The following is a 26,567-nucleotide window of genomic DNA, read 5'->3' as shown; positions in this document are numbered from 1 at the left end:
TGTATTTACCCAAACTTCCACTCAAACTAGGTCAGCAACCTGAACTCTGGTCAATACTAGGGCAGGAGGAGAGAAAAAGATCTCTGGGAGCCCGCTGAGTACTGCTGCGTCCACCTAGCCCGATTATAAAGCATGCCACCTTGGTGTGCGAGGACAATCGCATCCTTGCAAAAAGCATTCCTCATTATTGGTTATTACAAGTGGACCAAATCTGCATTGGTGTATGTATGAAACTATCCATCTAGCTATAGATTGCTTAATGGGTGCCATTACACTATGAAGTTTTCTGTAGTTGCCAAAAAGGTCATTATTATTCTCGACATATAGTGACCCCCTCTGCCAAATGTAATCACTATTAAAAATATTCTTTCCAGGTTAGATGCTGCAATGAGGCCTTATCGACAGGGTCAAAACGGCGAGACATCAATAATGAGAGAACAAGATTAAGTTCACTGCCAACGTGAAGACAATGTTTTCTAGAAATTCCTTTATCACAGAGGATTGTGAAGAAAGACCTTTGGTTAGTGCCTTTCCTAAAAGCTGTGATGGCAGCCAAATGAACCTTTATGAAAGATTATTGGAAATTAGACAGATGTAGAAAATAAGTAATGATTACATTTTCATGGCAGCAAATCAGATCATGATTTTTCTGCAAGCACCAAATTACAAATTTTGATGCTTAAAATTTTATCAAGCTCTTGTGGAAGGATGTTAGGAATGTTCATGTAATCCTTGGGCAAATGTAGGTAACTACAGTGAACAACTTCTGGAGCCATACAAATTCCATGATTGTATGTTGGTGTTATAAACCTTTCACTGTATTTTCAACAGCAGATTAGGTCACCATCGAGGATTTTTGTTCGGTTTTATCATCGGATAAACTACCACTGCGCCTTGGCCTTGGCCTTGGCCACTCCAGAGTGATGAGAATCCTTCTGGCATGTTTGTTCAAATTTCATTAGTACCAATGAAAACAGAGTTAGTGGTGAAGAGGTTGCTTTCAGGGTGTTTTCAGACACCCTGCCAGAAATGTTTGATAACAGCAGGCATATACAATTTTGGTGGAGTGACATCTGGCTGCCAAGATAACATCACATACTTCAGGAGGAAGGATGAAGGCTCACACCTGTCATCACTTAGTCTCCACGCAAGAAAGTGAAGAGTTGACCGGTTCGGGTGGAGGACGCTCCCTTGCTTCTGCGACAGAAGATCCTCTCGAAGGGGCAGCCTGATCGGAGCATCGATGGCAATGCTCAACAGCTGAGGATACTTGAGGATCCATGCCCAGTCTGGAGCCACAATGATGACTTGGGCCCAGTTGTTCTGAATCTTCTTGCGAACTCTGGGCTGGAGTGGTATGGCGGAAAGGCATCCAGCAGGCCTGAGCGCCACATGACATGAAAAGTGTCTCCAAGAGAGAGCTGCATTGGAAAATCTTGTGTGCAAAACCGCTGACATCGCACATTGTTGGTGATAGCAAACATATCTAACCAAGGCACTCCCCACTACTGAAAAAGACCATGTGCCACCTCTGGATGGAGATGCGATTTGTGATCCACCAGACATTTTCGTCTAAGTTTGTCTAACCTTGCATTCAGAGAGCCCACCGGGTCAGCGATATGCCCTAATGTTCCAGTCATGTCCAGAGACGCGTGGCCTAAACATGGCTGTCCAGGCCCTGTTTGTTGCAGTACCACATGGTGCTGGTGTGGTCCGTGAACACCTGAACAAGCCTCTCTTGAGAGAGAGTGAAAAGGCTTTCAATGCCAGTCGGATTACTTGGAGCTCCAACAGGATGATGTGGAGTCCGGATTCCACTGCAGACCAGGGTCCTCTGATCTCAACCTCTCCCAAGTGGCTGCCCACTCCCAAGAGTGACACATCTGTCATTATTGTGACATCTAGCTGAGGAAGAGAAAGAAGTCTGCCACTTACCCAAATAGGGTTCGTAAGCCACCACTGTAGATCTTTCACAGCTCCCCTCCCTCGAGAGCTGGATCAGGTCAGAGAGATTACCCTGAATCTGTGCCCACTGGAACTTCAGGTCGGTCTCACTGCAAAGGACACATATGCCAGTGGGCATGTGTCACCAATCAGGAGGCCATTAGTACCAGCAGCCTCAGAATTAGACTCCCAGAAATCCAGGATAGAAGCTGAAACATCAGTATCATAGCGTGAATATCCTGGACTCGCCATTCGGAAGGATAACCCCAAAACTGCACTGTGTCCAGGACAGCTCTGATGAAGGGGAGCATCTCAGAGGGAGTCAGATTTGACTTTGGCATGTAATGGTGAACCTCAGCGAGTGCAAGAGGTTTGCCATAGTCCGGAGGTGGGAGATGATAGTGTGGAGCGAGCCCACCTTCAGCAGCCAGTCAATGAGACAGGGTAAAGCTGGCACCATCCTCACAGATGAGCTGCAACCACCACCATCACCTTGGTGAACACCCGAGGAGAATTAGTAAGGCCAAAGGCAAGTGTAGTGAATTGAAAGTGTTTCTGGCCCACTGTGAACTGCAGGTAACGTCTGTGACCAGGCAGGATGGGGATGTGAAAATATGCGTCCTGTAAGTTCAACGCTACCATCCAGTTTTTCAGGTCCAGGGCAGACAGGACCTGAGCAAACATGAGCATTCTGAACAACTTCTTGAGGAAGAAATTGAGGGGGCACTAGTCTAGGACGTAACGAAGGCCTCCGTCCTTTTTGGCTAGCAGGAATAGCAAAAATGCATGCAGTATTCATGGGCTGCAGTACCAGGCTGCTGGAAGAAAACATCTTTCCTAAGGTGTCCAGCCTCCTGGAATCCCAAACCAGGGTAATGGTAAGGAATGTGCCAGGATTTACGTGGGAAGTGGAGGCTTGGACCACTAAGCTCTCTGGGGCAGGGTGTTGGGTGAGGAAGTTTGGTCCCCTGCAGCGGGCAGTGGTTGCAGCGGCGGTCAATCGCCCTGTTCACAGGAGCCCCTGTACTAGGCTTGGAAAAATTCCCAAGCAGGACATCCGCGAAGGCCCCGTTAAACAGGAGTAGCGGTTCTGAGGGGGCACTCTCAGTTCCAGGCACCTCTTTCAAGACATTAGTTTTGACTGCCACAGAGTGCAAATGAAGGTTGAGTACCTCAGCTGCTCTTCATACAACCATTGCGAAGGACTGTCCCTCCTCCATAGACACAGTAGGGGGGAAAGCATACCAGTATTTGGAGAAGTGTTCAGTCCACTGGCCTCACCCAGATCCTCAAACCAGTCCATGGTCTCATAGGCAGGTGTTCTACAGGGTCCAGAGACCCCTCTCATTCCTTAAGTCCTAGCCCATAGGAATAGGGCTCAGGTTTTCAGCAGTAAGGCATGGCTCCAATCGGCTTCAGAATCGGCTTGGATCAATGACCTTCTGGCTCTGTGTCAGGTTTGGGGATCAGAATTTGGGGGGAGGTGGGGGGGCAAAGGTGCTTCACAGCGAATGGGCTGCCCAAGTATGAGGTGTACGCTCTGGCTCCTGGAAATTAAGGGCGGGGTGGAGACGGCGCAGGCGCCGAGCCAGGCCTCAAATGGAGACACTCCCTTGTGCTACTGTGTTGCTGGCAAAGCAATCACATTATTATCAGCCAGCGGACCGGAGGTCTTTGTAGGAGCCCTCCATATATAACTGTGCCCCTTTCATCTCGAGCCTGTCACAAAAGTCAATCAAAGGTGTTCAGTCCATGATTCTGTGCAGACTCTGGACCACCAGTTGTAGCGGTGTGTTCAGGCCTGTGTCTCGACCCTGCTCGTTCAGGGTTCAAACCTCAAGAGTCTGAGGTTTGTCTCAGCTGTTACTACTTCCTATGGGAACAATGGTTACTGTGAGGCCATGGGGGAATGCTCCGGCCAACTCCCAGAGTCTGCCTCCCCCATCCAGGGGGCGAGTGGCAACGCAGTCGCCTTTGTTCCATCACCTATTCCCAGGCTGCCTCTAGAGTGTAAAAAAAGAATGATTTGGCATCAAGGATACCCAGAAGCTTGGCTGGGGACATGAGCATATACTGCAGTTTCAGAGCCACTCAGTTTTTGTTTGACAGTTTCAAAGGACTTGTGTTGCTGTTGAAATATCTCTTCTTCACACAACTGATTTTTCTGTCTGAACCCTCCTCACCTGTGCCACTTCAGGCCCATCCCAAGGTTCTGGGGTACTTCTTTCCTTGCATAGGGGCTCCTCCACTGGACGTCAGCTTCCAGTTCTTCGGGACTCTCGCTGGCGATGGGGCTGACTGCAACCGAATACTAGTAGGAACCTCTAGGTATTAAACCTTGCCACTCGGACCCGTCCCCCCCCCCCCATAATCACAGCTGACACGCCTTTACCTATTATGACTTCCACCATACCAGTTTTTGAAAAACGGAGCTCTGTTCAATCTGTTAATCCCTGTTTTCAAGACTATTTAAATCTTATCCCTACAAACTATGCATTAAGTTCTTGCCCGATATGTAACCCTTGCCCACCAGCCAAAACTACAGTTTTTTTAAGTCACTCCAATACTGTACAGCACAGTTTTGAGATTCAATAATTCAGCCTACTTGGTCCACTTCACTAGAATTTGGTCTTCTCGCATGTGCTCTACCTACTCATTCACCACATTCAAGACTGCAGTTAATGCACAACTTTTTAGCAAGAGGAAAATCGTGATTAATCTCTTAATGCTACCTTATTCAACATGCATACAGCTGGTTCTCCAACACTTTTTGCTTTAAGTTATGCATATATGATAAGTATTTATCAGTTATCATGTATCATTCCAGCAAGACTATCTCACTCATCCAAAGTGTCTATGACATATTGCGTTCTTGTTGCTATTCACCCAGTTTCCTATCTAAACATTAAGAAAAACACATTCGAAAATACATAACAAGCATAACAATTAATGCTGTATGTAAACAACTACTTTGGAAACAATGTGCATTACCTTGTTGGTACTTTCTGAATGAAACCTCTTTCTGTAATCTGGAGTGCTAAATATTTCATAAAGCTCAAAGCGACTAAGCATTATCATAAGGAAATGGTTGGGATCCATCATAGAGGCACCAGCCTAAAAGGGAAAAAAATGTATTAGCATTGAATCAAAAGTTACATAAGTCAAATTATGTATAGTGCTGTCTTCCATCTTTCAGCTGCTTCAATGTGATGAGAAGAAAGGGTTGAGGCGTAAGGGAAGGAACAAGGGGTGTCAGAGTAAAGGCGGTAAAACCAAGTGAATGAGGTTGGAGAAGGGCACAAGTAACACAATGTTATGCCACTGTGGTAGTTTACGTAGCGCTCACACGATGTAATGACACTTGAATTAGTAATCAAGTACCCAAAAGCATAACAGACTAGTGGTGATTAAAGAGGAAGATACAGATGTGCAGAGTGTATTATGCTATTACCGCCACAAGGAGTGTGAAGAGAGACAAGGCATCATGAGAGGCAAAGCCTAGAGCAAATCATGGTGCCCCTCCTCTCCCTCAACAATGATAAATATTAGTACATTACACTCTATGCATCTGCATATATGGTTTATGCCATGGCATTTTTTTGTTTGTTTTAACAAAACGTATTTAACAAAAACCAGATGGAAGGGGTTGATTTTGTGCAGCATGGAAAGATCACAGATTATGGTTTAGATATTTTTATTGATTATTAAACAGCAAGATATAAACATCCTGCCAACTACATCCACTGGCGGGTGGTAAGAGCAAAGACTATCAACTCAACAGGATAACCAAGGAAGAGATGGAAGGGATGCCCACAGGATAGGAACAACCACAGGAAGGGCAAGGGAAGATGTTGATCACTAGTGCAGAAAAACAAGACCTAAAACAGCAGACAGTGAATGATAGTAGAGAGAGTTTATTTTGTTTTTTTTGGGTGGCAGGGGGGGGATCCTACCCGCAAATGTCGGGCATGTCAATTTCATAATTCGTCGGAGACGTACTGTATGCGTGGCCCCCACATCCTGTCAAACAGCAGTAAAGTAGTGGACACTACTGCTGTCAACTTCTCCAATCCCAAAACCTCCAATAGCTTATGCAGGCAGTCCAGCTTTACTCGGACCATATCAGAGCGTAAGGCTTGTTTTAGTGGCTCCCAGCACCAGGGTAATGGCACACCCTTTGGCAGATTTTAAGGGGTACGTGAAAGGATTTGGAAGGCCCAGTAAGATGTAGCTAGGATATCTGGGGAAGTCAGTGCCAAACATGACGTCTACCGCCAACATCTCTGTCCAGTAGGAGCTTATTTTGGGGAATTGTAAGAGAAGTTAAGAGTGCCAGGCTGGCCACAGTGCCTTCACCAAGCATTGTCACCACACACCTTCCATTGGGCAACCCTTTCCTGTGTGAAATACAAGCAGTGAACAATCTTGAGGAACATCTCTTCAGTCGAGGTGATAAGGGCAGTAGCCTGGGCCCGGTGAAGGATATCACCCCATTCTTTAGTGGTGAATGTGTGCTCTCACTCAGTCTTCCAATGGCACTGCGCAGGAGATTTTGAAGGCAGTGGTGGGGTATAAATAAATGCATACATGTCTGAAAGGAGACGTTTATCGGATGAATGAGTGAGCACTTTCAAAGGGTGTAAGGATACGCACAGCATGTGTGCGGAACTGAGGCTGTGACCCCCAATGGGGGATGACGATATATAGCCAGAGGGCAGAAGACCATAAGCAGTCTGGATGGGAAGTCCATAAGGTATACTCAAAGAAGCAAAGTGTACTGTGTTCCTGCTAACCAGGTCCCCAGTGTCAGCGTTCCTTCCCTAAGATAAAGAAACATGGTCACTTGATCCCTAAGTGACCAGGCCCTTCAGCCCAGAGAAGTCCCTAGTAAATGGTACCGCTGGTACCTAGGGTATGGGTACTGAAGAGGGCCCCTCAGAGCTGCAGCACAACTTGTGTCACTCTGAGGGACCTAGCCCAACCTTATGCAGACTGCCATTGCAGACTCCTGGAGCACCGCCTAGAGCGTTGATTGCCAGCTTCCTTACATTTCGAGACCGTGACAACATCTTGCGAGAGACCCGTGCCCATGCGGAGCTCCGCTTTCAGAACTTGAGGATTCTGATTTTTCCAGACTACTCCCGAGAAGTTCAGGCAACGTGGCGCTTCTACGAACAAGTGAAACAAACACTGAAGGCATTGCATTTAAAATACATGCTCCTCTTCCCAGCCCAATTTAAGGTTCTGCACGCTGGCAAGACACACTTTTTTGATACGCCGGAGGTGGCCTGGGAGTGGGCAACGGAGGAGCGACTGCTTCGGAGTGGTGCCACCGGGCCCACCCCTCTTCCCAGTGGGCCCCGGCCGGTGCATCTGAGGTGGCCATGAACGAGTCCGGCCACCCAGGGAGGTCCCACACCGGCTCTCGCCGCAGTCTCTCAGCATGAAGTCCCCCCTCTCCATTCCCCCCGTAGTGGGAGGATGCCTCTCATGAACTGGCGCCTCAGGCCAGTCACCCCCGGCCAAGGGAGAGAGACTGAGTCAAACCCCGCCTATCTGACTGTCCTGTGGGACTGAGAAAGAGTCTACATGGGTCCACCAGCATGGCACGTATGAGATATGACTTCTTGGAGGGGTCCACAATCCGTACCACATGGTTTTCCCTTCCTTTGGTTTTCTTGGGGGTGAGAGATGCCTCTTCAATTTGGGGAGGGGTGGTTTGGGGGGTATTCAGAGTATTGTTGAATTGGTATATTGTTATTTGTTTTATACCTTGATGTCACAAATGGGTAGAAGGTCTCAAGTCGCTCTAGCCCCTACATACACGCAGGCTCCACCCCACATGACAGCCCAATCTGACAAATATCCTTGTCTCCCATTGCACAGTCCGCTTTGGGAGACATTCCTCTCTTTGGCATCCTATGGCACCCTCCACTATAGTTTTGTGGAACATTAACTGGCTCCTAGATAAAATAAAAGGGTGATGGTACTACGCTACCCGCAACAACTTCGCCCTTGTATCCTACTTCACCAAGAGAGACACCTAATGGGGTCCACATGCCCGTTCCTTGCCCGCAATGGCTTTGATCGTGTCTACCACGCAGGGTACGGTGTGGGAAGCCAGAGGGGTAGTGATACTCCTGCATCTCGACTACCCCTTAGTGGTGCCACATGGTCGGACCTGCAAAGGAGGTTCTTTACCCTGATGGGAGGGTGGATGAGCACAAAATTAACAAACTCAGTACATATGCCTCCCCCCCATAATACATGACAAGTTTTTCTCCAAACTCACAGCCCTGCTAGCTCAGATGCCTGTGGGTTCCACAGTTGCCGGTGGGGATTTGAACGTGGTCGTAGTTTCTGGGCCTTGATATCACCTGTCCCCCGTCGGAGGCCCGTCACTGACACTCCTAATCGCTCAACAACTGGTTCATGAGTTCTGCCATCTGCAATTTGTGGCGGATATGGCACCCTTGCACCCGGCAATACACCCACACTTCTGCTGCACACCATACTCATGCCCGCATAGACATGTTCCTTATGCCTACCTCTGACCTTCCCCTGGTTACCCAAAGGCAGATACTTGACCGTGGTATCTCCGATCATGCCCCGATCCTCCTGACCACCACCCACTCTGACCAGAGTCGAAGGCCCATGTGGCGTATCAATGCGTGGTTCTTGCAGGATGAGACCTACTCTACAGACCTCCGCAAATAGATTGATCACTACTTCCGAAACAATGAGGGTACAGTTCAGTCTAACATCACACTTTGGGTGGCAGGCAAGGCTACAATTAGAGGCCATGCTAAGGCCTCCTCCTACGACAAAGAGAAATAGGCACACAACATCTCTTGAGGCCCGAGTACTCCAATTAGAGCACAAACTGGTTTGGACACGAGGGGACACAGCTAATTGCACCTTAGAGACGGTGAGAGAGGAGATCAGAACTCACTCCCTAGAAGAGAAGAAGCAAATCTGGCGGACATCACAGGGGCGGGTGTATGGCTGGTGGGTGGTAAGATTAGCAAACTACTTTACTGGCTCGCACACAGACCACTGATGGGGAGAGTGATCCCTGAGATAATAGACGAAACCAGGACGACCTATACGGTCCCCTAGGACATTGTATCTGTGTTTGCTCAACACTATGCAGCTCTTTACATGGCAATGCCTAGACCAAACATCTAAAAGCAGATGCCACTAATTAATGAACGAGATATGTCTACTCTCCCAGCCCCTATTAGTAAAAGTCTAGATGTTCCTATAACCATGGAGGAAATCGGGTAGCTATTATAACCTTGAGGTCAGGCAAAACTCCTGGTCCAGACAGCTACCGAGCGGAATACTACTATACATTTCTGGACATACTGATACCTCAGCTCCATGGCCTCTACAAAGAGGCTCTGGAGAGAGGCACTCTTCCTCATGACCTAGATCAGGCCAGAATAGCGGTACTTCCTAAGTCCCGCCCACTATAGACCAATCTCACTAATTAATAGCAAAATTAAAATCTACACCAATATACTAGCTAATAAAAGACAATTTTGCACTACCTGATTCACCTCAATCAGTGTAGCTTTATGCTAAACCGCAGCACTAGACACTGCCTGCGAAGCCACATGTCGCCCTGGCACATAGGTGCATACTCTCCTTCCCACTATCCCTTTTATTAACTGACTTTGAAAAAGCATTCAACAGAGTAGACTGGGACTACCTGGACCTTGTCCTTCAAAAAGTGGGACTGGGACTCTCCTTTCGGCGCATGATCCAACTTCTCTACCAAACGCCGACAGCCCTAGTAAATGGGATGCTCTCTGAGGCCTTTCCTGTTGGGTGAGGTACAAGACAGGGTTGTCTTCTGTCCCCACTTCTCTTTGCCCAGAACCAATCGCACAAATGATCTGCCAAAGATGCCTTTCTTGTGGGATGGCAATGGGCGAGGCTTAAGGAAGATCGCATCGCACTTTATGCTGACGATGTGCTGGTCTACCTGTCAAAGCCAGCGGTGAGTGGACCCAGATGTCTCCAGCTGCAGCGCATATTTGGTTGTCCTCCGCCCCTATTCTCTTTGCCCTAGCCATATAACTAATCGCACAAATGATCCGCCAAGATGCCTTCCTTGTGGGATGGCAATGGGCGAGGCTGAAGGAAGATCGCATCGCACTTTATGCTGACGATGTGCTGCTCTACCAGTCACAGCCAGCGGTGAGTGGACCCAGGTGCCTCCAGCTGCTGCGTATATTTTGGGAGGCCTAAGCCTTAAGAGTGAATCATAAGAAATGTCTCCTGGTCCCACTTTTGGACTCCTGTGACCTTGTTGACGGGCAGTCGAATATTCCCATCCGATGTCTAAGTTTTACCTACCTTGGCCTCAGCGTGGTGCTCGACCTGACTATGACTTGGGCCCTTAACCTTACCCCTCTTACCCATAGGGCGGATCTGGGGAAATGGCCGACACTGCCGCTGGATGCTATGAGCCATGCAGCACTCTATAAAATGCTCATCCTGCAGCGCTTCCTCAATATCCTTCAAAATCTCCCCCTTCAGCTCCCTCGCCACAGGTTTCAGGAGGCGGACGCAGTGGCTCGCTTCTTCATCTGGCGTAACGACAGACAACGCCTATCCTGGGATACATGCCAGCGCGGCGAATATGATGGTGGTCTAGCTATGTCCAATTTATACTTTTATTATTTAGCTGTCCAGGCACTCACTGTCAATGAACGGCTCACTGGGGGCTGGATTATCCAACCTACCGCCTAGAACTCTCCACGAGGGGTTTTCACACATTATGGACATGTTTTATGGAAGTCCATTTCCAGAACCACACCAGAAGTAACAAGTCAGGTCCTATACAGTTGGCCCGCAGCTCAAAGAATGACAGGGTGGTCGGCCCGGATCACCCAACACACCCTTATATGGCAGGGAACATGGCTGCGGGAGGTTCCAACTCTAGAGGGCTTCTCACGATGGGATGCTATGGGCCTCACGGTGGTGGGAGATGCCTGGGAAGGCACACACATGATGTCCTTTCAAAAACTCCCCAAAAACATATGCACTGGCCCAGACACAATTCCACACATTTTTTCCACTGATACACGCACGTCTGGCACACATTACCAAAGATACCCCCATACCTGAATTCAGCCCTGTGAAGGTCAAGGCGATGATAGGGACCCTTGGGGTAGGAGAGGATCTCACAGATATACCGTTCCCTTCTATTGAATGCCTCCTCGTCTCTCCAACCCCTGCAGACTCCTTGGGAGGCCTGGACCTGCCCGCTGGATGACGAAGACTGGCTATAAAGAAATGGCTCCTTGGCATGGTTACTCCTTAACTTTTTGCCTTTGCTGATGCTAAGTTATGATTTGAAAGTGTGTTGGGACCCTGCTAACCAGGCCCCAGCACCACAGGAGATGCCCGCCCCTCCGCACACAGCCCCCACTTTTACCGGCAAGTCCGGAGGAGATAATGAGAAAAACAAGGAGGAGTCACCTACCAGTCAGGACAGCCCCTAAGATGTCCTGAGCGGAGGTGACCTCTGCCTTAAGAAAACCTCCATCCTGGTTTTGGAGGATTCCCCCCAATAGGAATAGGGATGAGGCACAGAGGGTGTAGCCACCCTCCAGCACAGTAGCCTTTGGCTACTGCCCCCCCCCCCGCAGACGTAAACACACCCCTAACTTCAGTGCTTAGGGGCAACCCTGAACCCAGGAATCAGATTCTTGCAACCTGAAGAAAGAAGGACTGCTGACCTGAAAGCCCCGCAGAGACGACGGAGACAACAACTGACTTGGCCTCAGCCCTACCGGCCTGTCTCCAGACTCAAAGAACCTGCACAGCGGAGCTTCCAGCGGAACCAGCGACCTCTGAGGACTCAGAGGACTGACCTGCACCTAAAGGACCAAGAACCTCCTGAGGACAGCGGCTCTGTCCAAAAACAGCAACAAAATTGCAACAAAGAAGCAACTTTAAAGAGACTCATTTCCCGCCAGAAGCGTGAGACTTCACACTCTGCACCCGATGCCCCCAGCTCGAGTTCAGGACAACCAATACCGCAGAGAGGACTCCCAGGTAACTCTAACGATGTGGACATCCTAAGTCGACCTCCCTGCACCCCCCCAGCAACGCCTGCAGAGAGGATCCAGAGGCACCCCCTGACCGCGACTGCCTGGTAACAAAGGAACCTGACTCCTGGGCCAAGCACTGCACCCGCGGCCCCCAGGACCGAGAGGAATCACCTACCAGTGCAGGAGTGACCAGAAGGTGTCCCTTATCCAAGTCCAGTCGGTGGCTGGCCCGAGAAACCCACCTGTGCGCCCTGCCTGCATCGCAAGAGTGACCCCCGGGTACCTCCATTGATTTCTACAGCAAACCCGACACCTACAAAACCCACCTGGTCTGCTCCCCGAAGATGCAGGGACTTAACTGCTAGCAGATTGGAACCGGAGCACCCCTGTTCCCCATAGGCACATATGTGTTTTGTGGCCCTCCTTTGGCCTCTGCACCTGACAGGCCCTGAGTTGCTGGTGCTGTGGCTCTGGGGTTGCCTTGAACCCCGAACAGTGGGCTGCCTATGCCCAGGAGACTGATTGTGTAAGTGCTTTACTTACCTGAGAAATTAACCAAAACTTACCTCTCCCAGAAACTGTTGATTTTTGCAGTGTCCACTTTTAAAATATCTGTTTGCCATTTTAACCAAAACTGTCTGTACTACTGCTTTAAATCAACGTTCTATACTTACCTCTGTGAAGTATCTTGCATTTTATGTACTTACCTCAAATCTTGTGGTTCTAAAATAAATGAAGAAAATATATTTTTCTATATAAAAACTATTTGCCTGGAGTTAAGTCTTTGAGTGTGTGTTCCTCATGTATTGCCTGTGTGTGTACAACAAATGCTTAACACTACCCTCTGATAAGCCTACTGCTCGACCACACTACCACAAAATGGAGCATTAGTATTATCTAATTTTGCCACTATCAACCTCTAAGGGGAACCCTTGGACTCTGTGCACACTATCTCTCACTTTGAGATAGTATATACAGAGCCAACTTCCTACAAGGGGTGCTACCTATATACTCAATTTAAGGGTGTTAATGGAAGTGCCAGGTAGCAGCCAATTGGTACCTACCTTTAGGGTGACTACACCCTTTACAGGACCACTTCTGGTGGGAAGTGGGCACAACCCTGACCCTAGAATGCAAATTTCATCCCAAAGTAATATGGAGGAGTTTGAGACATTGTGTCTACGTCAGCTACTTTACCTTTCTGGCATGATGTGGACACACCTCTTAAAATTCCTGATTTTTCCGCCTGTCTTGCTTTCAGGACAGGGGGGGTGGGCATCTCTGCTATCTGGAGAGACCTGGTTTGCATAACAACAGCGGCTGGTCCTTTGAAGCTTCCCACCCTGAAATGTCATCCTGCCTGGAAGAGGTGATACCTCCAGAGCAGGCTTTGTTCCTGGCCTCCAAGAGCGCTGGCTCTCACATCAGGAGGTCAAACATCTGTCTAGGGTGGCTGTGCTGGTTCAGACCAGTTAGTCAACACACTAGTAATCAGTTAGGTTTTTCAGGGAGCACCTCTAAGGTGCCCTCTAGGTGCATGCATTAATAAATCCATCACTGTAATCAGTGATGTTTTCTTGATATGAGATGTTTGATACCAAACATCCCAATGTTCAGAGGAGCAATCATGCAGCTGGGGAACTTGTACTGATCAGTGACCAGTACATGTACTTAAAATGGCTTCCATAACCACTTGTAGATGTAGATGTAGAGATGACCTCACATGTGATATAATTCACCCTGCCTTAGGGCTGGAAGGCCTTCTGTAGGAGTGACTAACAAGAAAATAAGTTACTTACCTGTAACTGTGGTTCTCCAGTATTGGTATCTTTCATAGATTCACATGCTTGAATCATTCACTGTCGTCGAAGTGGGAGTCCCACGGTACATAGAAAGCAATAAATAGAGATTTTTTTTCATTTTTTTTTTCATTGAAGTCAATAGGAAAAAACACATTCAATTGTAGAACAATCAGCCTCTTTGGAAAGAGCCCAAAATTCAGCCAATCAGGCGTGACCACCCCTTTAGAATCCTCAGCACAGAGGCTCAGTCTCTCAGATTTCTCCGCACTAGTGATTACAGGAAAAAAACAAAGGAGGTGAGCCTCTCTGGGGAGGAGGGTGGGTCGCATGTGAATCTATGAAAGATACCAATACTGGAGAACCACAGTTACAGGTAAGTAACTTATTTTCTTCTCCAGTATTGGGGTATCTTTCATAGATTCACATGCTTGAATCAGAGTAGCCAGCAGTAGGAAAAAATGTTTGAGTTCTGAAACACCAAAAGTATGCCTGTGTATAATGCATGCTATATGAACTCATATAGGTAATTAACATTTGTCAATCAACCGTTAAACATATTACCTATATAAAAAAAAAAAAATATATATATATATATATATATATATATATATATATATATATATATATTCTACACATAGATATATAAACATAAAAATATCATTCTAACAATACATAGAGGATGGAGGGTAAGAGGTTATTGGCTCACCTTATGCAAATAAATTACGTAACACTGCTTGTCCTACCGCGGCATCCACTCTGTCTGTAGCTTCCAGGCAGTAGTGCTGGGTAAAGGTGTGAGCACGTGTCCATGTTGCAGCTCTGCAGATCTGCAGATATGGCTCAGAGGGACTCCTGCGAATAGAGCTGCCGAAGTGGATACCGCTCTGGTGGAGTGCGCTCTGACACTGGATGATAATGGTTTCCTTGCCAACTGGTGGCATAACTGCATGGCAGAAGAGATCCAGCGCGCTATGGTCTGCTTAGTAATGGCTTTGCCTTTATTGATCCTTCCATAACTGACAAACAGTTGTTCAGATTTACGGAAGTCGCTTGTCCTTTGTATATAAAATTTTAAACAGCGTTTAATGTCCAGAGAATGTAGTGCGCGCTCCGCTGCAGTTTGTGGATTTGGAAAAAATGTTCTCAGAACCACCGGCTCATTTAGGTGAAAAGACGATAGAACCTTAGGTATAAATTTTGGATTAGTTCTCAAAATGACCACCTCTGGCTTGAATTGGAGGAAAGGTGGAGAAATTGTGAAGGCTTGGATATCGCTAACCCTCTTCGCTGACGTCAAGGCCAGAAGGAGGGCTGTTTTAAAAGAAATGAATTTGAGGTCCACTTTATGAATGGGTTCAAACAGATGTTTCATTAACTGGGAGAGCACAATGTTCAAATGCCACTGAGGTGAAGGACGGTGAATTGGCGGAAACATCCTAAACAAACCCTTGAGAAATTGTTTTATTATTCTGGACGACCATAAAGAAGGTGACTGAGACGTTCGTCGGAAACGGGATATGGCAGCCAGGTGCACTCTAATAAATGAATGTGAAAGGCCGGATTTAGCTAAATGCAATAAATATGGCAGAATCTGTTCAGGAGAGGACCTTAGAGGATGAACATTGGAAGTTGAGCACCATAAGCAAAACCTCTTCCACTTGAACTTATATGTCCAGTTTGTAGACTGAGCCCTGGCACAGGCAAGTACCTCCCTGCAATCTGGAGGGATATCTAGTCCATCGAATTCATAGAATTCAGGAGCCAGGCTGATAAACGAAGAGATGTCGGGTTGAGATGACGAACCTGACCCTGATTCATTGTTAACAAGTCCAGTATTGTCTTCAATCGAACGTGAGGCTGCTCCGAGAGTAATAGAAGTTCTGTGAACCAGAACTGGCGTGGCCATCTGGGAGCAATTAACAGAACTCTGCATGGTTCCCTCTTCATCTTTTGCAGAAGTCTCGGGATGAGTGGAAGCGGGGGAAAAGCGTATGCATAAATCCCTGACCATCTGATCAAAAACGCATTCCCCTTTGATCCCTTCTGCAGTCGCCAGCTTGCGAAGTGTTGGCATTTCTTGTTGTCTCTGGTCGCGAACAGATCCAGATTGGGTGTGCCCCAACGAAGAAAGACGCTCGAGAACTGACTGATTGAGTTCCCACTCGTGGCAGCTGGTTCGAGTCCTGCTTAAGGCATCTGCCCAGATGTTGGTGATCCCCGGGAGATGTTCTGCTCTGATGGATATTCGATGTTGAATTACCCAATGCCAGAGCTTCTGCGTTTCTAGTGATAATGCTTGAGATCTTGTGCCCCCCTGTTTGTTGATGTAATGCATGACCGTGGTATTGTCTGTTCTTATCAAGACTGAAGAATTCCTGATGTTTGTGAGGAAGGATTTGAGTGCCAAGGCAACCGCCCTTAACTCCAATACGATTATGTGAAGAGTCGATTCCTGAGTGGACCATTTCCCTCTCACTGAAAGATCCTGCAAATGAGCACCCCATCCCTCTAGGGATGCATCTGTTGTTATTATGTGCATCGTCTTGTCCTTCAGAAATGACAGACCTTCTGAGACGAGGGGAGTATCCTTCCACCACTTGAAAGCTTGTTTTGCTGATGGGGTTATTCTGATTACATCGTCGAAAGAGCCTTCTATTTGTTTCCATTGATTGTCTAACTGCTGTTGAAGTGTCCTCATGTGCAGACAACAGTTTTCTATCAATGGAAAGCAAGACGAAAGCATCCCCAGAAAAGACTTGTAAGTCCGCACTGAAGCGGACTTTCTTTTGCTGAGACGTGCTGCTAAATCTCGAAGTTTCTTTCCCCTGTCCTGTGAAGCAAAGGCTTTTGCCTGGACCGTGTCCAAGATGGCCCCTAGAAAGGTGATGTTCTGGGTAGGATCTAGGTGAGACTTGGGGTAATTGACTGTCAAGCCCAGAGCTCCGAAAAGAGATAGACATGTTTCCGTGTCCCTGGCAGCCTTTGATGTTGTTCGTGCCTTTATTAGCCAGTCGTCTAAATACGGGAACACCTGTATCCCTAGTTGTCTGAGGTGGGCTGCCACCGGTGCCAAAACTTTGGTGAATACTCTTGGGGCCGACCTGAGGCCAAAGGGTAACACTCTAAACTGGTAGTGAGTGCCTGCAACCCTGAATCGTCAGAATTTCCGATGATTGGGGTGAATGGGAATGTGGAAATATGCGTCCTGAAGATCAAAAGATGTCATAAAGTCCCCTCGGTTGAGTAGGCGCAGGACGTCTTGAAGGGAGATCATGCGAAAAGACTGCTTCTTGAGGAATTTGTTGAGAGAACGAAGATCTAAAATAGGTCTCCAGTCCCCTGTTTTCTTCCGAATAAGGAAAAAGCGGGAGTAAAAACCTGTTCCCCTCTGGCTCCTTGGTACGATCTCTATTGCTCCCTTCTTCATTAAGATAGCAATCTGATCCATAAGCTTGTTGAGATGGGCTGGCGGGGGACCTCTTGGTGGTACATGAGCGGGAGGTTGGTTGAATTCTAGAGTATGCCCTCGGTTGACAATATCTAGTACCCATTTGTCTGAAGTTATTTTGGACCACTGATGTAGAAATTTGGAAATTCTGCCCCCTATTAGAGTGTTGATATAGGGGCTGGGTGCAGGCATCCGATGAGGGCCAGTGCTTTCTGGTCTTGTAAGCCGACTTTCCTCTCGTTTGTTGCCTGAAATGAGTGGATGACTGTTGTCGAAAGGAATGTGGTTGTTGCTGGCCAAAGGTTGAGCGAAATAGTCCTTGGTAAGAGGAGTATTGACGATATTGTGGAGCGCCTCCTCTATACGAAAAGGTTCCTCTCCCTCTCGCTCCCCGAAAGGGCTGTCTCTTGTATTGTAGTGTTGCCAGAGATCTGGCTGTCTCAGTGTCTGCTTTAATGGACTGTAACGCATCATCCACATGCTTGCCAAACAAGAGTTCGCCATCATACGGCATGTCCAGGATCTTTAATTGTACTTCCGGCCTAAAAGAAGTAGCTTTGAGCCACCCCTGGTGCCTGAGTACGGCCGCTCCGGCCAACTGGCGAAAACCTGTAGAGGAGACGTCTATGGCACAGTCTATGATTTCAGCCGAAATCTTTTCACCTTCCTGTAGAATCTAGCGCTCTTCTACTCTACTATCCTCAGGTAACATGTCTATAAACTGCAACATATCAGACCACATCTGGCGGTCGTATCTCCCTAGGATTGCTAGAGAATTTGCTGCTCTAACAGGCCACCATCGTTGAGAACTTTTTCCCTATGGAGTCCAATCGACGTCCTTCTTTGCCTGGGGGGACAGTCAGAGATGCCGATGGATTCCTGGACCTCCTCTGAGCTGCCTGCGATATGACAAGTCCGGTTTAGGGTGACTAATCAAACATGCTGGAGAATTGTCTGGTGCCTTATATTTCTTTTCAAGTCTCGGCAAGACTGCGGGAATGGAGGATGGAGTCTGCATGACCTTAAGGCCTTCCTCCCAAATGAAGTCAACAATGGGTATGGCCCTTACAGACTTCCTAGTATCTTCCTTGAAGTCATAAAGAAAACAGTCTGACTGCTTTGATGTTATTGGCAGCTGGAATCTTTTCGCAGCCCTTTCCATCACACTATGGAAGCCACCAATATCCTGCGGTGGAGAGACCACTGGTGGTGGCGTAGATGGAGATGGAGTTTGAATTTGATACTCATCCCATTCTGGAATGAGTGAATCCTAGTCCTGAATTTCACCTTCTTCTTGCTCGTCCTCGGATGAAGGTGGAGCAATATCTTGTGCAAAAGAAGGTGCTGTGGTAGGATCAGGAAATTCCGATGGTCTAGCAGGTGTGGACACTGGTGTCTGCGGAGGTTGCACCGGGGTAGAAGAACCAGGTGGAGGAAATCTTGAATAATAATCCTGCATCATCTGTTGAAGATTGGCTATCAACGAGACAGGCATCTGAACTGTCTGTTCCTGTTGCCCTTCAAGTTGTAGGTGACTCTGATCTTGCTGGTCCGAATAAGGCTAGAGATCTTCCTCTTCATCTTCCTCCTGGCACTTAATGCTTAGTTCAGATGGACTACGTGCCACCGCAAAGAAACCATCATCAGAATAAACATCATCATCTTCGTCAGCAAATAGATGCTGCGGAGATACTGGTGTGACCTTACTGGGTGATGTATGCGATGGAAGCAATAGAGAAGACTTGCTCTTTATAGGTAGAATTCTCTGTGGCAGGTAAGGAGATGCTCCAAAATGTTTAGGTATCGGATCAGGATATTGAGTCGTCGACGGGGCCATCGTCGACATAGCGCTCGTCGATGGTGTTCTCGTCGACGGTGTAGGCGTCGACGGAGCCGTCGTCAGTGGAGCCGTTATCGGTGCCGTGAGCGTCGACGAAGTTGCCGTCGACGGGTGCGTTGTCAGTATTTTTGTCGCTGAGATCGACGGAGATGCTCTGAATTTACTCGTCGATGAGTGCGTCGACGGTAAAGATTTCATTTTCTTACCCATCGACGGCTTCTTTGTGATCTTCAGGGTGCGAGCCGACGATGGACCATACTTCAAACTCACCTACGTTATTGTCGTAGATGACAGTGGAGACGAGGTTACGATCAGTGGCGACGAAGGAGCCGTAAACGTGGCCGTCGACGAAGGAAGGCCTGCCGTCGACGATGCGCTCGTCGACTGTGTCGATTTTCTGGACGCCGACGGTGGCAGTGAACTTGAAGGCTTTTTGAGCTTCCTTGATGAAGAAGCAGGTGTGGATGGCTCTGAGTGAACCTTACCACACATTACCTTGGATGTTGAAACTTGCTCCTCCGGCTTGTCCTTAAATGCATGCAGCTTCTTAGCTGACTTACTGCTCTTGGGGGATAAGCTCTCCACAGACCTCTTCCTTTTCTTTGAGGTCAATGAAGTGTCACTCTCTTCCTCCTCAGAAAGAGCATCTCTGGCCCTTCTTTTCTGAAGCCAAAGTAGGAGCCTGGCTTCTCTGTCTCTCAGAGTCTTGTTGGGAAAGGTCCTGCAGATCTTACAGTCCTTGACCTTATGCTCTGGATGTAGGCAGTAGATACATTCCTTGTGAGGGTCCTCACAGTGAAGTCTTAACTTTCCACAGGTCCCACAAGGTCTAAATAAACCTTTTCTTGCTGTAGACATGATGGGAAAATACTACAGTAAGAGTAAAAGTGAAAATTTGAAGATTTTCTCCTGAAGAGATAGAAGAACTGAGCAGAGCTCAGGGAGACTCCCTTACACACGACGTGCGGTAGAAAATCTGAGAGACTGAGCCTCTGTGCTGAGGATTCTAAAGGGGTGGTCACGCCTGATGGGCTGAATTTTGGGCTCTTTCCAAAGAGGCTGATAGTTCTACAATTGAATGTGTTTTTTCCTATTGACTTCAATGAAAAAAATAAAATAAAAAAATAATTCTCTATTTATTGCTTTCTATGTACCGTGGGACTCCCACTTCGACGACGGGGAATGATTCAAGCATGTGAGTCTATGAAAGATACCCCAATACTGGAGAAATATCATATGCAGTGATAGCACACATAGCACACAGGGATGTGTGGCAAGTCGTGTTTTCACTTTTGCAAGCACCAAGACACGCATTCTGTAATGGCAGCACTGAGTGTGTTTGGTGAGGGGTCCTTTAGGGTGGCACAATTTGTGCTGCAGCCCTTAGGCACCTTCTTTAGTACCCCAGGGCCTATGTACCATTTACTATGGACTTTCTGAGGGTGCTAAAGGTTTGCAAATTGGGGAAAACAACTGTATGATTTTGGGAAAGAGATCAGGCACTGGGGACCTGGTCACTTTCAGTCGAAACCACATCAGAAACCAGGCAAAAAAGTGAGGAGCTCACCATGCCAAAAAGAGTACTTTCCTACAGTAGGATTTTCCAGGTGGCAGCCTATCCAAGCCCAAAAAAAGTACAGCTGTTCGCCACTGCAAGTGGGATGATACTGGGAGTAAGCCAAACTCTCCTGGCCCAACAGGAGACAACAACAACAAGAATCAAATACTCTCTTGCTTGCCATTGTGATGAGATGCTTTAGTCCACAGAGGCTAAGTCTAAAGAAAGAGCATTTCCCCCATTTATGATGGGAGGGGGCATGGCCATGCCCATGCTGGAGAGCCTCCACACCTGCAAAAAAAAAAAAAAATCCCTGGTGTCTAGTGGGCCTTCTGCCTCCCCCCCCCCCAAGGGGGCAGATGGGGAGTAATTGCCCTCATCTGCCCTCCCTGGTGGAGGGGCAGAAAGACCGTTTCCCTGTTTTGAGGGAGAAAAAGCATTACCCATGCCGGTCAACCCCACCCTCTACAAATAGAAAAATAAAAAGTAATCTTTGGTTTCTAGTGGTTTTCTGCCCTCCCTCCCGGGAAGGGGGAGAGTGGGGGGGGAAAGGGGGGGGGGGCAGGGGGCGGCTTGGAGAGAGACTTGGTTAGCCAGAAAATTACCATAACACTGACCCATTTAATGGGGAGCGACCCTTGCCCCCAAGGGGTCGCTTCCTGACATGTTATATAATAATCGCTAGGGTTTAGTGGTTTTCTCCACGCAGGGATCCAATTGGGAAAGGTACCACTGGAATGGGGAGATTTTCCACTATCCAACAATACCTCTGTGCTTCAGTGCTCAGGGGGCTAAGACTGCCCCCTGAGCAACGAAGCAGTGAAAGTGTAATGAGCCGATCACTTTCACTGTAATGACGTCAGCACACCATGGTGAAAAAAACAAAATTGCCTCCGGAAGTAGGGGAAGCTCCCCTGCTTCCGAGGTTCGAACACAAAAAAAAGAAGTCCCTCTGCTGTAAACAGCAGAGGGATTTTGTGATTGTCTGAAGTGGATGGAACAGCTCTGTCCTCAGCACAAGACCACCGGTGCTGAGGGTGGAACCGTTCAGACCTCGACCCGATGGGGTTAGATAGATTTGATGGATTTAATAGATAGATTTGAGAGGTTTGATAGACAGACAGATAGAATGATAGATAGATGACAAGGAAACAATGGCTGCTAAATGTAAATATCAATCTGTGCAGACTTATGACAATGTAACTGTGATTAGTATCTCTAATACAGAACTAACAATGGAGAAAGATAAGATGTTAAGTTTAGGACAATTTTTTGACATAAAACAAACTCAAAACAGATGTCAACTGGGTAAGTAACATTTTCCTTTCAGGGTATGTGTGGCTGCAGATACACATGCTGTGCATATCTTGCAAAGCAGTCATCCCAAAAGCAGTGACTAGACAGAGGGCGTTGCAATAGAATGGAAAAGTGTCCTGAGTACGGCCTTGCCAATGTTAGTGAGCTAGCACATCCACACAGTAATGTTTGTAGACGTGTGTAGTGCAGACTACGTATCTACTTTGCGTATCTCAGCTACTGGAATGGTTCCTAGGAAAGCCATTGAGGTTCTTTTTTTTTGTGAATGGAGTGGGCTCTAGGAGGCATGGGCAATGTACTTCTAGCCTTGGCATTTCACGTCTGGATGCACTGTACTATCCATCTTTCAATGCCTGATTTGGATAGGGCCTTTCCTTTGAGGGGTTTTGAGAAAGAGCTGTTGTATTTTTCTATCATTTCTAGTCCTGCCAATGCAGTACATGAGGGTTTCCTTAACATTCAAAGCATGGGGAGTCCATTCAGCAACTAGATCAGGTTGTGGGGAAAAAACATAATTCAATGGATTGGTTTAGGTGTGAGACCACTTTAGGGAGGGATTTGGGGTTGGAGCAGGAGGACAACCTTATTCCTACAGACCTGGAAAAAAGGGTTCTTCAAAGGTTAGTGCCTAAAGCTCAAGGACATGTCTGAGTGAAGTGATGGCAATCGGAAACACCAACTTCTAAGATAGAAACTGAAGGGGACAGGAATGAAGGGTCTTGAATAAAAGATCCATCAGTCTTGTTAAGACAATGTTGAGATTACATGTGGGGGCCAGTGGAACGAGAGGAGGAATGACTCTCTTAAGACACTCAATGAAAGCCTTGATGACTGGAATTCTGAAAAGCATAATCTGTTGTCTGTCCTGAAGATAGGCAGCTACAACAGCTAGGTGTAGGCATATTGAAGTGAAGGCCAAACCCTAAACCTGCAAGTGAAGTAGGTACCAGACAATATGCTGCTCTATGGCTGCCAAAGAGATAATGTGGTTTGAGTGACAGAAGTACATGAATCTCTTACACTTGTCCACTTAACAAGTACAGGTGGGGCCTGCGTGATTACTTGAGAATGCGCATGCATTCAAGTGGAAAATTAGGAAATCCATTCTCTAGGACATCAGGAGCCCGATCACAAGGTTCAGAGACTTGGGGGTCCAGGTGCACAATTTCTCCATGATTCTGAGTGAGAACGTCCCACCTGTTGGGGAGCCTGTGGTGCAGATTAATTCTATGAGTAAAACAAGACCAAAACGACAAACATCCGATAAGTAGAATTCGAGATATGAATTTTAAAATATTAAACTTGAATCATAAAGCTGAAACCAGGGATATCTGGGGAGCGCTAGACTGCGGTAAATCCAGAATTCAACCTAACCACAATGGAGCACAGGTCACATACACTCCCGGGTAAGTGTTGATGAACCTGTACCTTCTCAAAATTAAGCCAAGAGTCTCATTCGTGTTTTCCTGGAGCAAGGAGAGTCTTGCTAGCAGAGGTCCACAGGCGAGAAGACTCAGCCAGGCTTCGCAGGCAGGTGGATTGCAGTGGGAATGCACAAGCTCAGCTGTCACCCCACCCCGGACGCGTATTGTAAACAGGCACTCTGCACCAGATGGCTAATGTAAATGCCAACTTTCCAAAAGTGGCATTTTCAGAACTGCAATTTATAATCTGACTTCACCATAAATTGTGATTTTAAATTGTGAGTTCAGAGACACCAAAAACTTGACAAAGTTATCTATTCCAGATTGGAAATTACACTTACAAGATGCAATAAGGTGATCCCAACATTATTCTATGGGAAATATAGGCCGTGCAGTACTGAAAAACAAATTTGGAAGTTTTTCACTACTAGGGCAAGGTAAACTTAAGAGTACATGTCTTGCCTTTTAAATACATGGCACACTGTCCTAGGGTTCACATAGGGCCTACCTTAGGGGTGACGTATATGTATAAACAAAGGAAGTTTTACACCTAGCCAGAGGTTTAACGTGCCAGGTCGACATGGCAGTTTAAACACAGGCTCTGCAATGGCATACCTGAGACAAGTTAAGGGGCTACTTAAGTGGGTGGCACAATTAATGCTGTATGCCCACCAGTACCATTTAATGTACATGCCCTGAGCACATATTGTGCACTTTACTAGTAAATTAAGTATGCCCACAGGGTAAGAGCCAAAGTCGCTACATTTAAGGGGAGAAAGCACAAGCACGTTAGCATTAGTTAGCAAAGGGAAAGTGCATAGAGTCCTAAAGCCAATAAAACGAAGTCACAGGAAGAGGATAAGGAAGGCAAAACTTTTGGGGTGACCCTTCTGAGAGGGCCATTTGCCAACAATGGACATGCAGTAAACTGATACATTGAAATACCCAAATTCTACGACCTCAGGAATTAAATCACTTGGTTGAGCTGCCTAGGACTGGGATGCCTGACTGTACCTTGTTGTAAGGATATGCCTCCTTGGCATTGTTACCCCCTGACTTTTTTGCCATTTGCTGATGCCAGTTATGATTGAAAGTGTGCTGGGACCCTGCTAACCAGGCCCCAGCGCCAGTGTTATTTCCCTAAACTGTACCTTTGTTCCCACAACTGCCACAGCCCTAGCACTGACATAAGTCCCTTGTAAATGGGACCCCTGGTACCAAGGGCCCTGATGTCAGGGAAGGTCTGTAAGGGCTGCAGCAAGTCTTATGCACCCTGGGGACCCCTCACTTAGCACATGCACACTGCCTCTCAGCTTGTGTGTGCTGGTGGGAAGAAAATGACTAAGTCGACATGGCACTCCCCTCAGAGTGCCATGTCAACTTCACACTGCCTGTGGCATAGGTAAGTCACCCCTCTAGCAGGACTTACAGCCCTAAGGCAGGGTGCACTATACCACAGGTGCACAGTGATGCCAGTGTGAAATTTATTGCAACATACACCAAGAGGGCATCTTAGAGATGCCCCCTGAAAACCTACCCAACTTCTAGTGTAGGCTGACCAGTTTTTGCCAGCCTGCCACACACCAGACATGTTGCTGGCCACATGGGGAGAGTGCCTTTGTCACTATGTGGCCAGGAACAAAGCCTGTACTGGGTGGAGGTGCTTCTTACCCCCCCCCTTGCAGGTACTGTAACATCTGGCAGTGAGCCTCAAAGGCTCACCGCTTTTGTTACAGCGCCCCAGGGCATCCCAGCTAGTGGAGAGCTCAGAGTGGGAAAGAAGTGTTGGAGCCTAGAATAATGGCCCAGCCTTCCAAGGGAAAAGGAAAGAAGACTGGGGAACCAGCTTCAGCACAGAAAAAGAGACAGAACATCTCTTCTCAGGAAGAAGTTCTATCCCCCGAGAGAACTGAGCCTATGGAGTTAGAACCTTACCAGGTTGAGCTCTTGGGCCCAGGGGGACCCTCAAGGGAACAACTGTGCAAAGGGCAAGAAACTTGTCCCTCTCTTGAAGGCCTAAGACAGCAAGCTGCTGAACAAGAAAAAGGAATTGTCAGTGGAACACACAGGGTCTATTGGGAAGATGGACTCCTTTACACTGAGGCAAGAGATCCCAAACCTGGGGCCACTAGGAGAGTGGTAGTGCCTCAGGAGTTTAGGGAGTTCATTCTGACCTTAGCCCATGACATTCCCCTTGCTGGGCATTTGGGACAAACCAAGACATGGGAGAGGTTAGTCAACCATTTCTATTGGCCCAATATGTTCCAGAAGGTAAAGGTGTTTTGTGCCTCCTGTACCACCTGTCAAGCCAGTGGTAAGACAGGTGGCCATCCAAAGCCCCCCTTCATTCCACTTTCAGAGGTGGGGGTCCCCTTTGAAAGAAAGAGTGGGAGTGGATATAGTGGGTCCACTTGAACCTCCCATAGCATCAGGGAATCAGTATATCCTAGTAGTAGTGGATCATGCTATTAGGTACCCTGAAGCAATTCCCCTTAGGTCCACTACTGCACCTGCAGTAGCCAAAGCACTCATTGGTATTTTTACCAGAGTGGGATTTCCTAAGGAGGTGGTTTCTGACAGAGGTACCAATTTCATGTCAGCTTACCTGAAACATATGTGGAATGAGTGTGGGGTGACTTATAAATTCACCACACCATTCCATCCACAAACCAATGGTCTTGTTGAGAGATTTAACAAAACATTGAAGGGCATGATCATGGGGTTCCCTGAAAAACTCAAAAGGAGATGGGATGTCCTCCTGCCATGCCTGCTTTTTGCCTACAGAGAGGTGCCTCAGGAGGGAGTAGGGTTTTCCCCCTTTGAACTTCTGTTTGGCCATCCTGTTAGGGGACCACTAGCTCTTGTGAAAGAAGGCTGGGAGAGACCTCTAAATGAGCCTAAGCAAGATATAGTGGACTATGTACCAGGCCTACGTTCAAGGATGGCAGATGACATGGAAAAGGCAAGTAAAAACCTTGAGGCCAGCCAACAACTCCAGAAGATGTGGTATGACCAAAAGGCTGCTATGGTTGAGATTCAACCAGGGCAGAAAGGATGGGTTCTGGAGCCTGTGGCTCCCAGGGCACTTCAGGACAAATGGAGTGGCCCTTACCCAGTGCTAGAGAAAAAGAGTCAGGTCACCTACCTGGTGGACCTAGGCACTAGCA

At 47.5% G+C, this 26,567-nt stretch overlaps 1 protein-coding gene across 3 annotated transcripts in view; it reads right to left on the bottom strand.

The window, feature by feature from the left end:
• Window positions 1-26,567, bottom strand: part of UBR2 (ubiquitin protein ligase E3 component n-recognin 2) — a 1,248,744-nt gene that overhangs the window by 707,545 nt on the left and 514,632 nt on the right. For all 3 annotated transcript variants that reach the window (XM_069233963.1, XM_069233965.1, XM_069233964.1), the window contains exon 19: window positions 4,936-5,058. In XM_069233963.1, coding sequence (XP_069090064.1) covers window positions 4,936-5,058 — 123 coding nt within the window. The remainder of the gene's footprint in view (window positions 1-4,935; window positions 5,059-26,567) is intronic.

Source organism: Pleurodeles waltl, chromosome 5 (assembly GCF_031143425.1).
Source record: "Pleurodeles waltl isolate 20211129_DDA chromosome 5, aPleWal1.hap1.20221129, whole genome shotgun sequence".
In the NCBI taxonomy this organism is placed as follows: Eukaryota; Metazoa; Chordata; class Amphibia; order Caudata; family Salamandridae; genus Pleurodeles; species Pleurodeles waltl.
This window is presented reverse-complemented; position numbering and strand designations above follow the sequence as displayed.